General features: G+C 34.6%; 3 protein-coding genes across 3 annotated transcripts in view; all 3 read left to right on the top strand.

Annotated features, from left to right (window-relative positions):
• The first annotated feature begins 2,862 nt into the window (after positions 1-2,862).
• Positions 2,863-4,038, top strand: LOC135212489 (cuticle protein CP575-like). The gene is made up of 2 exons (XM_064245973.1): positions 2,863-2,899; positions 3,645-4,038. Exons 1-2 carry the CDS (start codon positions 2,888-2,890, stop codon positions 3,915-3,917), a joined length of 285 nt encoding a protein of 94 aa, XP_064102043.1. The 5' UTR covers positions 2,863-2,887; the 3' UTR covers positions 3,918-4,038.
• Positions 4,039-6,873: 2,835 nt separating this feature from the next.
• LOC135212483 (cuticle protein CP575-like) lies at positions 6,874-8,242 on the top strand. Its single transcript, XM_064245960.1, has 2 exons — positions 6,874-6,915; positions 7,843-8,242. Exons 1-2 carry the CDS (start codon positions 6,904-6,906, stop codon positions 8,116-8,118), a joined length of 288 nt encoding a protein of 95 aa, XP_064102030.1. The 5' UTR covers positions 6,874-6,903; the 3' UTR covers positions 8,119-8,242.
• Positions 8,243-11,016: 2,774 nt separating this feature from the next.
• The window catches only part of LOC135219176 (uncharacterized), a 45,304-nt gene continuing 43,820 nt past the window's right edge, over positions 11,017-12,500 (top strand). Inside the window, exons 1-2 of the mRNA XM_064255716.1 lie at positions 11,017-11,070; positions 11,855-12,226. Of these exons, the coding sequence (XP_064111786.1) occupies positions 11,059-11,070; positions 11,855-12,226 (384 nt within the window). The 5' untranslated portion in view covers positions 11,017-11,058. The remainder of the gene's footprint in view (positions 11,071-11,854; positions 12,227-12,500) is intronic.

Here is a 12,500-nt window from a genome sequence, read left to right as displayed (position 1 = left end):
CAAAATAGCCAAAGAATTAATATACTTATGTTGTATAAATCCTTTTATTTTTTAATAAATTCATTACACTTCTAATGAATTTTGTCCAAGAAAATATGCTGCACCCGACATGAATTTTGCAAACCATCTTATTTTTTTCATAATGTCATGGAAACCACTGAACCATCTGAATAATTCGAAATAATAATCGTAAAAAATATTATTTTTTACATGTGTATTTTACGGAAGTATTTGGCTTAATATTTTCTCATGAATTAGTAAGCACGCAAGTCTTGCATAAAGAAGTATTTATTACTGATTTTCAAAAAAATGTCAACAACACGAAAATAAGCGGATGAAAGAATTAGAATTGTGCTAATGTGTGGCGTAGAATAAACGGGAAACATTAAGTTGATAAAAAGTAGTGCATTTAAAATTTTGAAAATAATACTTGACGAATTGTTGTTTGGGTGAATTTCAGCAATAAAAAAAACCATACTGAAGAGAGAAATAAATATTTATGAAGTTTTTAAAAATCATTTAGAGCTGTCATGGTAAGAAGGTCCGTGAACAAAAAAAGAGAAGATAATAAGTTTAAATATAAAATCATGCGCATAACTGTATTTTGCAATACAGTTAGCGCGCTTGCGCACCTATTACCCGTGGGCGAAATTACGACGGAAGAAGAATCTAGACAAAAAAGAACGTGATGCATCTGCCAAGGTCATATCTCTTGGTGTTGTTGTCGATTAAGTTGGCCTTATGCCAGCACGGCCTCAGTCTTAGAAAAGGAGTCTTTACAGGAGGGATATAAGTGACAATCTTCAAGGTCAACTTTGATTTTACTTTAATAGTTAGCTTTATCTGTAATGGGTCAATAACAAGACTTACCTAAACATTAAGGGTCTGGTAAGACCTCATACTTATTTATTCTTGTTCCAAAGAGTATGAAAGTTAACTTTTTTTTTGTAAGAGAATATAAAAGCTAAAATTGATTTTTCTTAGAGACTATGAAAGTTGAGGTTCATGCTCTTAGAGAATATGAAGTGAACATTCTTTTTCTAAGAGATTATGAAAGCTAGAAGTTTTCTTAGATAATATGAAAGTTGAGGTTCTTTTTCTTAGGGAATATGAAAGTTAAAATTATTTTTCTTAGAGCATATAAAAGTCGATATTCTCTTTCTAAGAGAATATGAAAATTAAGACTTTTTAAGAAAATAGGAAAGCTAAGATTCTTTTTCTTAGACAATATGAAAGTTAAAATAGTTTTTCTAAGAGACTATGAAAGATAAAATTCTTTTTCTAAGAGAATGTGAAAGTTAAAATTCTTTTTCTTCAGAACATGAAAGTTGAAATAGTTTTTCAAAGAGATTATGAAAGTTAAAATAGATTTTTCGAAGAGAACATGAAAGTTAAGATTTTTTAAAAAGAATGTGAAAGATCAGATTTTTTTTTCTAAGAGAAAATGAAAGGTAAAATCCTCTTTCTGAGAGAATATGAAAGTTAAAATTCTCTTTCTTAGAGCATATGAAAGTTACAATCCTTTTTTTATGGGATTATAAAAGTTTTTAAAAAAATTTTCTCTAGAGATTATAAAAGCTAAAATTCTTTTCCTAAGAAAATATGAGAGTTAAATTAATTTTTTCTAAGAGAATATGAAAGTTAAGACTTTTTTATAAGAGGATATAAAAGTTAAATTCTTTTTCTAATGAAAAACGAAAATTATTTTATGAATTTTATTGCAAATGACTTCCCCTTGGAATGAAATATAATGCTCATTACGGCAAGTCCTTATACTTCCCAATTCCGCCTGAGGTTATTCCAAAGGAATATGCAAATTCGTTTATGCAAAGTCTTATCTGTAACTATCTTAGCAACGATTATTCTTATGATTTAGGAAAAGCGAGATAATAACCCATTACTTTTTTTTTTTTTTAAGTTATATGAATATTTAATTTGAAAGCTGCCACCGACATCTTTCCTTAATTAAGCCGTGACGCACTATAGTAGATTCACATCAACCGTGCATCTGATGTCTAGGCCCGTCCATTACGACGCCTATGATAGGCTGTTGATAAGCCAATCACACGGCTGGAAACTCTCAGTCTCTCTCGAGAGTTCACATAGGCAAGATATATGTTCCACCTCTTCTGAGGGATACTTTTGAAAGACGTATCCCTCACGAGAGGTAGAACATGCATCCTCCCTATGTGAACTCTCTCGAGAGACTGAGAGTTTCCAACCCCTCAGGAGAGGTGGAACATACATCCTGCCTATGTGAACTCTCCGCGAGAGACTGAGAGTTTCCAGCCCTGTGATTGGGCTTATTAACAGTCAATCAGGATGGTTGTAAGGGACTCGTCTAGACATCAGATGCACGGTTGATGTGAATCTACTCTGGCTGTCATGTCCTTTAATTTATCTTTTTACGGTATAATTGTCGTTTTGGGCTACAACTGATTCCTCAGGGGCAGGAGGTCAACCTCGAGGAGCCGTCGAGGACGAGGGCTCCAGGGTAGGGCCTAATGGCATCGAGTACTCCATGAAGTAGGCCGTTGGTCAGGAGGGGCATTGCGTCATTAAGAATGACGCTATACCAGGAGTGCCAGAGGCAGGTTATGAAGTTGCAGACCGTGATCTTGACAGAGAAGAGAGAGAGAGAGAGAGAGAGAGAGAGAGAGAGAGAGAGAATTTTAAGGCAATACTAAAAAATATATCATTTTTTAGAGAAGAGCAAATGTCAAAAAAAAAAAAAAATAAATAAAAAATAAAAACTCGAGCTGAAGACTGACAGAAATGAAATAAAACGAACGCGAGGCTTCGACGAACAAGGTCACACGATTGGGTATATAAAGTTAGTGAGACTAAGATTCAGATGTCTTTCTCGTCTTTGTCCACCTACGCAAACATGAAGGTTCTGGTGAGTCTTCTATCTCGTTTTTTGAAGAATCTGAAGCGTCAGATTTTGAAAGAATTGTTACTGGAATATTAACTTTTATGTATGAATCTTGTCTCATTTTTGAGGAGACTAAAACGTCAAATTTTAGAAGAATTGTTACTGGAAAATTCACTTCTGTATATAAGACTTCTGTCTCATTTTTGAAGACTCTAAAATGTCAAATTATGTAAGAATTTTTACTGGAAAACTACCTTTTCTGTAGACGTCTACTACCGTTGCTGTGTCACCTGTTTATATTTTGTTTTATTCACTGTATAGACTTTTCCTTCCTGGAAAGCCTCAGGGTACGTTCACACTGCAGTATAGTATCCTATGAATTTGTCTGTAGTTTATCGCACTCAAATCACAAATAGGTTATGTATTAAGCAACGACTTGTTAGTTAGTCTTAACCAGTGGTACATGCGATTATCCTTTGCTGATCAAAGATTCGTTCTCTACCTGCGGTCGTTGATTTATTTTCAACATGTTAGTGATATGTTTGTAACAAATTTCCAAGATGTCAGTGGTATGTTTGTGAAAAATTTCCGACATGTTCGTGATCAGTCTTTCTGAATTTCAAACGGTACATTAAAAGTCCAAAATCGAAAATATGATCTTTTCTGAACAACTTTCTAATTATTTTCCTTTTCCAGCGCATTTTCGCTTTTCCAGAATCGAAAATATTCCCTTTTTTGAAGAAACTTTCTAATCCTTTTCTCCTTCCAGTGCATCGTCGCTTTGGGCACGCTGCTGGCCCTAGCAGCGGCTTATCCTTCAGACATCATCGACTTCGAGACTGACCACATGGAGCACGAGCAGGAGGGCCAGCCTGGAAGGGCCGTCGAGGGCGAGTACTCTTGGGTAGCACCCGACGGCAACGAGTACGTCGTCAAGTACGTGGCTGACCACCTCGGCTACAGGGTCCTGGACAGCAACGCCATTCCAGAGGCCCCTGAAGCCGACTTCGAAGATGGAGACGAAGATGAGTTTGACGAATGATTCTGGAACCGTCGACAGAGAGAATAGCATTGAAGTTATTTAACTGGTCCCTCAAAATGTGAATTATGTAACTATGATGTGAATTGAAAATAATTGAAGTCAATAAAATATTTTCGTAAAACCTGCTATTATTTACCTTTAACAAATGAACTAAAGAGAAATGTTATTATTCAATGTTGACGAGATAACCCAAAAATTAATATACTTATGTTGGACAATTTCTTTAATTTTTTTTATAAATTCATTACACTTCCAATGAATTTTGTCCAAGAAAATATGCTGCAACCTACATGAATTTTCCAAACCATCACATTATTTCATAAGGTCATGGAAACTACTGAATCATTTGAATAATTCGAAACAATAATCATAAAAAATATCATTTTTTACATGTATATTTTACGGAGGTTTTTGACTAAATATTTTCTCATGAATTAGTAAACACCCAAGTCTTGCATAAAGAAGTATTTATTACTGATTTTCAAGAAAATGTCAACAACAGGAAAATAAGCGGATGAAAGGATTAGAACTGTGCTAATGTGTGGCGTAGAATAAAAGGGAAACATTAAGTTGATAAAAAGTAATACATTTAAAATTTTGAAAATAATATTTGACGAATTGTTGTTTGGGTGAAATTCAGCAATAAAAAAATATACTGAGGAGTGAAATAAATAACTATGAAGATTTGAAAATCATTTAGAGCTGTCATGGTTAGGGAAGCCCCGTGAACGAAAAAAGAGAAGAGAATAAGTTTAAATATAAAAAAAATGCGCATAACTGTATTTTCCAATACAGTTAGCGCGCTTGCTCACCTATTACCCGTTGGCGAAATTACGACGAAAGAAGAATTTAGACAAAAAAGAACGTGATGCATTTGCCAAGGTCATATCTCATGGTGATGTTGTCGATTAAGTTGGCCTTATGCCAGCACGGCTTCAGTTGTAGAAAAGGAGTCGTTTACAGGAGGGATATAAGTGACAATCTTCAAGGTCAACTTTTATTTTCCTTTAATAGTTAGTTTTATCTGTAATGGGTCAATACCAAGACAAACCTAAACATTGAGGTTTTGGTAAGACCTCACACTTACTTATGCACAATGGTTCAAATTTTTGTTCCAAAGGATATGAAAGTGAACAACCTTTTTCTAGAGAATATGAAAGTTAAAATTAATTTATCTTAGAAAATATGAAAGTTGAGGTTCATTTTCTTAGATGATCTGAGAGTTAATTTTTTTTTCTTAGGGAATATAAAGGTCGAAATTCTCTTTCTAAGAGAATATGAAAATCAAGATTTTTTTAAAGAGAATATGAAAGTTAAGATTCTTTTTCTTAGAGAATATGAAAGTTGAATTTCTTTTTCTAAGAGATTATGAACGCTAGAATTTATTTTTCTTAGAGATTATGAAAGTTGAGGTTCTTTTTCTCAGAGAATATGAAAGTTAAAATTAGAATTCTTCTTTAAGAGAATATGAAAGTTAAAATTCTTTTCCTTATACAATATGAAAGATGAAATTATTTTTTAAGAGAATATGAAAGTTCAAATTCTTTTTCTTAGAGAACATGAACGTTAAAATAGTTTTTCTAAGAGATTATGAAAGTTAAAATTGATGTTTCATCGAGAATAAGAAAGTTAAAATTCTTTCCCAAAGAGAATATGAAAGTTGAGATTTTTTTAAAGAGGATGTGAAAGTCAAGATTCTTATTCTAATAGATTATGAAAGTTAAGATTCTTTTTCTTAGAGATTATAAAAGTTAATATTCTTTTTTAAGACACTACGAAAGTGAAAATTATTTTTCTAAAAGATTATGAAAGTTAAGATTCTTTTTATAAAAGAATATGAAAGTTAAATACCTTTTACTAATGGAATCCGAAAAATCCTACATGAATTTTATCACCAATGACTTCCCCTTGGAATGAAATATAATACTCATTATGGCAAGTCCATATAATTACCCATAACGTCTGACGTTATTCCAAAGGAATATGCAAATTCTTTTATGCAAAGTATTGTCATTAACTATCTTAGCAACGATCATTCTTAAGATTTAGGAAAAGCGAGATAATAACCCATTACTTTTTTCTTTTTAATTTATATAAAATATTTAATTTGAAGGCTGCCACCGACATCTTTCCTTAATTAAGCCGTGACGCACTATAGTAGAGTCACATCAGCCGTGCATCTGATGTCTATGCCCGTCCCTTACAACGCTCCTAATTGGCTGTTGATAAAGCAATCATACGGCTGGAAACTCTCAGTCTCTCTCGAGAGTTCATATAGGCAGGATTTATGTTCCACCTCTCCTGAGGGATACTTTTGAAAGACGTATCCCTCAGGAGACGTGGAACATACATCCTGCCTATGTGAACTCTCGAGAAAGACTGAGAGTTTTCCAGCCCTGTGATTGGGCTTATTAACAGTCAATCAGGATCGTTGTAAGGGACGCGTCTAGACATCAGATGCACGGTTGGTGTGATTCTACTATAGCTGTCATGTCCTTAGTTTCTTTTTTACGGTATAATTGTCGTTTTGAGCTACAATTGATTCCTCAGGGGCAGGACGTCAGCCTCAGGGAGCCGTCGAGGACGAGTGCTCCTGGGTAGGGCCGAATGGCATCGAGTACTCCATGAAGTACGCCGTTGGTCAGGAGGGGCACTGCGTCATTAAGAATGACGCTATACCGGGAGTGCCAGAGGCAGGTTATGAAGTTGCAGACCGTGATCTTGACAGAGAGAGAGAGAGAGAGAGAGAGAGAGAGAGATAGAGAGAGAATAAAATTTTAAGGCAATGCTAAAAAATATATAATTTTTTAGAGATGAGCAATTGTCAAAAACAAAAAAAACAAAAAAAAACTCGATCTGAAGACTGACAGAAATGAAATAAAAAAAGAACACGAGGCTTCGACGAACAAGGTTACACGATTGGGTATATAAAGTCAGTGGGACTTCGATTCAGATGTCATTTTCGTCTTTGTCCACCCACGCAAACATGAAGGTTCTGGTGAGTCTTTTATCTCGTATTTTGAAGAATCTGAAGCGTCACATTTTGAAAGAATTGTTACTGGAATATTAACTTTTATATATGAATCTTCTGTCTCATTTTTGAGGAGTCTAAAACGTCAAATTTTAAAAGCCTTGGCACTGGAAAATTTCCTTTTATGTATGAATCTTCTGTCACATTTTTGAAACTATAAAACGAAAAATTTGGATGAATTGTCACTTGAATATTAACTTTTATGTATGAACCTTCTGACTCATTATTGAGGAGTGTAAAACGTCAAATTTTGGAAGAATTGTTACTGGAAAATTTACTTCTGTATATGAGACTTCTGTCTCATTTGTTGAAGACTCTAAAGCGTCAAATTATGTAAGAAGTTTTACTGGAAAACTACCTTTTCTGTAGACGTCTATTACCGTTGCTGTGTCACCTGTTTATATATTGTTTTATTCACTGCATAGACCTTTCCTTCCTAGAAAGCCTCAGGGTACGTTCACACTGCAGTATAGTATCCCATGAATTTGTCGGTAGTTTATCGCACACAAATCACAAACAGGTTTATTAAGTATTAAGCAACGACTTGTTAGTTAGTCTTAACTAGTGGTACCTGCGATTGTCCTTTGCTGATCAAAGATTCGTTCTCTACCTGCGGTCGTTGATTTATTTTCAACCTGTTAGTGATATGTTTGTGACAAACATCCAACATGTTAGTGATATGTAAGAGAAAATTTTTTGGCATGTTTATGATTAGTCGTACTGATCATAAACATGATCAGTAAACATGATCATCATTAAAAGCCCAAAATCGAAAATATGACCTTTTCTGAAGAAACTCTCTAATTATTTTCCTTTTCCAGTGCGTTGTCGCTTTTCCAGAATCGAAAATATTCCCTTTTTTGAAGAGACTTTCTAATTATTTTCTCCTTCCAGTGCATCGTCGCTTTGGGCATGCTGCTGGCACTAGCAGCGGCTTATCCTTCAGACATCATCGACTTCGAGACGGACCACATGGAGCACGAGCAGGAGGGTCAGCCAGGAAGGGCCGTCGAGGGCGAGTACTCCTGGGTAGCGCCCGACGGCAACGAGTACGTCGTCAAGTACGTCGCTGACCACCTCGGCTACAGGGTCCTGGACAGCAACGCCATTCCAGAGGCTCCCGAGGCCGACTTCGAGGATGGAGAAGAAGAAGATGAGTTTGACGAATAATTCTGGAACCAACGACAGACGGAGATGGATTTTATAGTTAATTAAGTTGTTGCTCGGAATTGATTTATTACGTGAATTATGTTGTGAATTCGAGGGATTGAAGCGAATAAAGTATTCCCGCAAATTTCAGAATTTTCATTCAACAAGTGACATAAAGAGATATGTACCATTTCTCTTTTAGGGATATTGTTCAATATCTCTGAGAAGTGCCTTAGGAAAATTTTGCTTGTAGCTATTGCACCCCCCCCCCTTTTTTTTTTTACAGTTTTTGGTGACTGTCCACTATTCATTCATTACACCCACAAGGAATATTGTACATTATCCCCATACATTTCATACAAATGATTCTTTCCACGTTTATTAAGGCAATTAAATCACATACATAACTGATAGAAAAATATTTTCAAAAAATGTCTTTTTTACTTGTATATTTTAGGGAAGGAGATTTTAATCAAATATTCTTTCTGAAAAAATCAGATATTGCAGTCTTGCATAAATTGATATCGATTATTGATTTAGGAAAGTATTACCAATTAGAGAATTAGCGGAAATATTATTAAATTTGTTGATAAAGTTTAAAGGAAATACTAAGGAAATCTGAGGGATATCTCTGTGATGTAAAAAAAAAAAAAAAATAATAATAAAAATAAATTCAGTAATTTTGAAAGTAAAAACTTGACCAACTGTCTTTGTCAAATTTTATCAGTTAAAAAAATTTATTGAGAAAAAAATAAAACTAAAAATTAAAGAAGACATCCAAATTTGTTAACAATAGCCATGGTAAAGAATGATCTATGAAGCCCCCCCCAAAAAAGGAACGGAATAAGATTAAATAGCAAAAGCTACGCATAACTGTATATTACAATACAGTTAGCGCGCTTGCGCGGAAGCTATCCGCAGGCTACTTTACGACCGGGGAGGAATTCAGGCAAAAAAGAAATTGATGTATCTGCCAAGGTCATATATCAGTTACTGTTGTTGTTGTTGAATAAGTTGGCCTTATGCCAGCACGGGTTCAGTCGAAAGAGAGGAGTCACAAGGACTCACAACCATTCTTAAGGAAAGGTATAAGTGACATTTTTCAAAGATTTTTAATTTCATTTTAAAAACTATTTTCATTTATTATGTTGGATAACCATCAAGACATGTCTAAGCCATAAGATTCTGGTGAACCCTCATACTTAAAGAAAAAAAGTAAATAAATAAAAAAAATAAATAAAAAAAGAAAATTTGCCAAATTAGATAGAAGGCGCCTCATTGGCGTTGTCGGTATGGTGTTGGCGTACCACCACCTCGATGGCCGCGAGTTCGATTCTCGGGGATTCCATTGAGGAGTGAGAGATGTGTATATCTGGTGATAGAATTTCACTCTCGACGTGGTTCGGAAGTCACGTACAGCCGTTGGTCCCGTTGCTGGATAACCATACTGGCTCCATGTAACGTAAAAATGCCATACAAACAAACAAACAAACATCAGAGATAGATCTGAATGGTTTTTTTTTTTAAAGGTTTGGCATCTGTAAAAAAATTCAATAAAATATTTCAGAGGAATTAATTTTTTTTTAAAGACTGGTTTATGAGCCACCATATTTTATGTGAATGGGGAACTGTTGTAAAAACATCCCTCATTCAAAAAGAAACAAATCGTTCCTGAGAAATATGTTTTCTTATAGATGGAGATATATATATATATATATATATATATATATATATATATATATATATATATATATATATATATATATATATATATACCGCTCTTCTCTTGCCATTTTAACCTTTGTTTTTCATTAAAGTAGATCTGGTTTAAAGAAAAGTTCTTCAATCTCCATTTAAAACATTTAAAATCAGTCTTTTTCTATTTTATTATCCCTATATTTTCCATTTCAGTATGTTCTTTAATCTCCATTTAAAACTTTTAAAAGCAGTGTTTTTTATCTTTTATTATTTTATTATCCCTATATTTTCTATTTAAGTATGTTCTTTAATCTCCATTTAAAACATTTAAAATCAGTCAATTTTATTTCATTATCCCTATATTTTCCATTTTAGTATGTTCTTTAATCTCCATTTGAAACATTTAAAATCAGTTATTTTTCATTCTTTTATTATTTTATTATACCCAGATTTTCCATTTTAGTATGTTCTTTAATCTCCATTTAAATCTTTTAAAATCAGTTATTTTTTTACTATTTTATTATCCCTATATTTTCTATTTCAGTATGTTCTTTAATCTCCATTTGAAACATTTAAAATAGGTTTTTATTATTATTTTATTATCCCTATATTTCCCATTGTGGTCTGTTCTTTAGTCTCTATTTGAAACGTTTAAAATCAGTTAGTTTTTTTTTATTATTTTATCATCCTTAAATTTTCTGTTTTAGTATGTTTTTTAATCTCCTTTTAAAACATTTAAATTTTTTTTCATTATTTTATTATCCCTGTACTTTCCATTTTAGTATGTTCTTTAATCTCCATTTAAAACAATTAAAATCAGTTATTTTTTTTTCTTATTTTATTCTCTGTCTGTTTTCCATTTTAGTATAGAGTATATATATATATATATATATATATATATATATATATATATATATAATATATATATATATATATATTGGGTACGACCCCTTCAAATACCAGGCCTAAGCATTACATGTAAACAGAGAAATGTTGAAAAAAAACACGAAGGTCAATCAAACTTAGCAAAAAGAATAAAAAAACACGCGACACAAAGGGGAGAATGACAATCTACTATTTGCAACATATGTCATCTCACGAAACCATTTCAAGGCGAGAAACCTTCCACAAAAACGATCATCGAAAACAAGAACGACACAGTCGCTGACAAGGTCAATGGAGAGCTATAGAGATATATATATATTGCGAAGACGAAGTACGAATCAGACGCCGTCGCTCCCACAATTGTCAACACACACAGACATGAAGGTCCTGGTAAGTCAGTTGGCTAGAATAGTTATGGGTTGTCCATAAAGTCCCAGTACCATTCTGGACAAAAAATGATTGTAATGGTACTGGGACTTTATGGACATCCTGTTAAACAAATTTTAGGTGATGGAGACATACAGGGTGTCCATAAAGTCCCATTACCATTCTCGACAATAAATACTTGTAATAGTACTGGGACTTTATGGACATCCTGTTAACCTAGTTTTGGGTGATGGAGACATACAGGGTGTCCATAAAGTCCCAGTACCATTCTGCGCAATAAATTATAGTAATGGTACTGGGACTTTATGGACACAATGTATGAAGGTGCTTCCACAATACCGTGAGAACATCTGATAAACACAGACATCACGAACAAGCTGGATACAAGTCAGAGACTTATCTGTCCCTTCGTTACTTTCAGCGGCTGACTTGTCGTCAACCTGTTTGTGACATATTTCCGACAAGTTGCCAACATGTGTTTAAAATGACTTTATTGTAGTGTGTTACAAGCTATTGTGAAAATCTTCTAAACTCAAATTGATAACTCATATCACACAGACATCACGAACAAGTTGAATACAAGTCAGCGACTTATTTATCCGTTCGTTTACAGTGGCTGACTTGTTATCAACATGTTTGTGAGATATTTGCTAGAAGTTACCGAAATCGTCTTTATGACTTAATTTTACTGTAATGTGGACGTATCCTAAGATGAGGGAAGTGAAATCAAGCTATTTCTGTGACCATCTGTCAATGTGGAGATTAAATATCTAATACTTCTCCACAGCTGATTATCGCTTTGGGCATGCTTGCCCTAGCAGCTGCATACCCTTCGGACATCGTGGACTTCGAGTTGGACAACCAGGAGCAGGAGCAGGAGGGCCAGGCTGGAAAGGCCGTCGAGGGCGAGTACTCTTGGGTAGCGCCCGACGGTCAGGAGTATTACGTCAAGTACGTCGCCGACCACAACGGCTACAGGGTCGTCGAGGAAAACGCCATCCCAGAAGGACCCGAAGCTGGCGCTGAAGAAGGCCCTGAAGAGGCGCCGAAGAATGAGTGCGAGTTTACGAATCTGTTTAAAACGAAGAATCGGATTGATTTAATAAAGAATGTTGGTTTGGTATTTCTGCCCTTTTTCTACTTCCTTCGCGAGTTTTGGGTAATGTTTTTCAGTGGATGCCTCAAAAAATCCGTATAGAAAATGATGAACACGGTCTGTCTGCCTTCCAAAAATGGGGTCGAAACCCGCCCCCAACAACCCCCTGTTGCCCCCTCCTACACTAACAACACACACACATATACACACACGTGCGCGCACTGCAGAAATCACGAGGCTACCCATAACCCATCTTACCCCGAAGAAGGAGAAAAAACACTTGCTAAATTGCGCTTTGGTTCTTCTCCGTCGTCCCTCTGGCACAAATATTCAAGAA

This window comes from Macrobrachium nipponense, chromosome 19 (assembly GCF_015104395.2).
Source record: "Macrobrachium nipponense isolate FS-2020 chromosome 19, ASM1510439v2, whole genome shotgun sequence".
In the NCBI taxonomy this organism is placed as follows: Eukaryota; Metazoa; Arthropoda; class Malacostraca; order Decapoda; family Palaemonidae; genus Macrobrachium; species Macrobrachium nipponense.
This window is presented reverse-complemented; position numbering and strand designations above follow the sequence as displayed.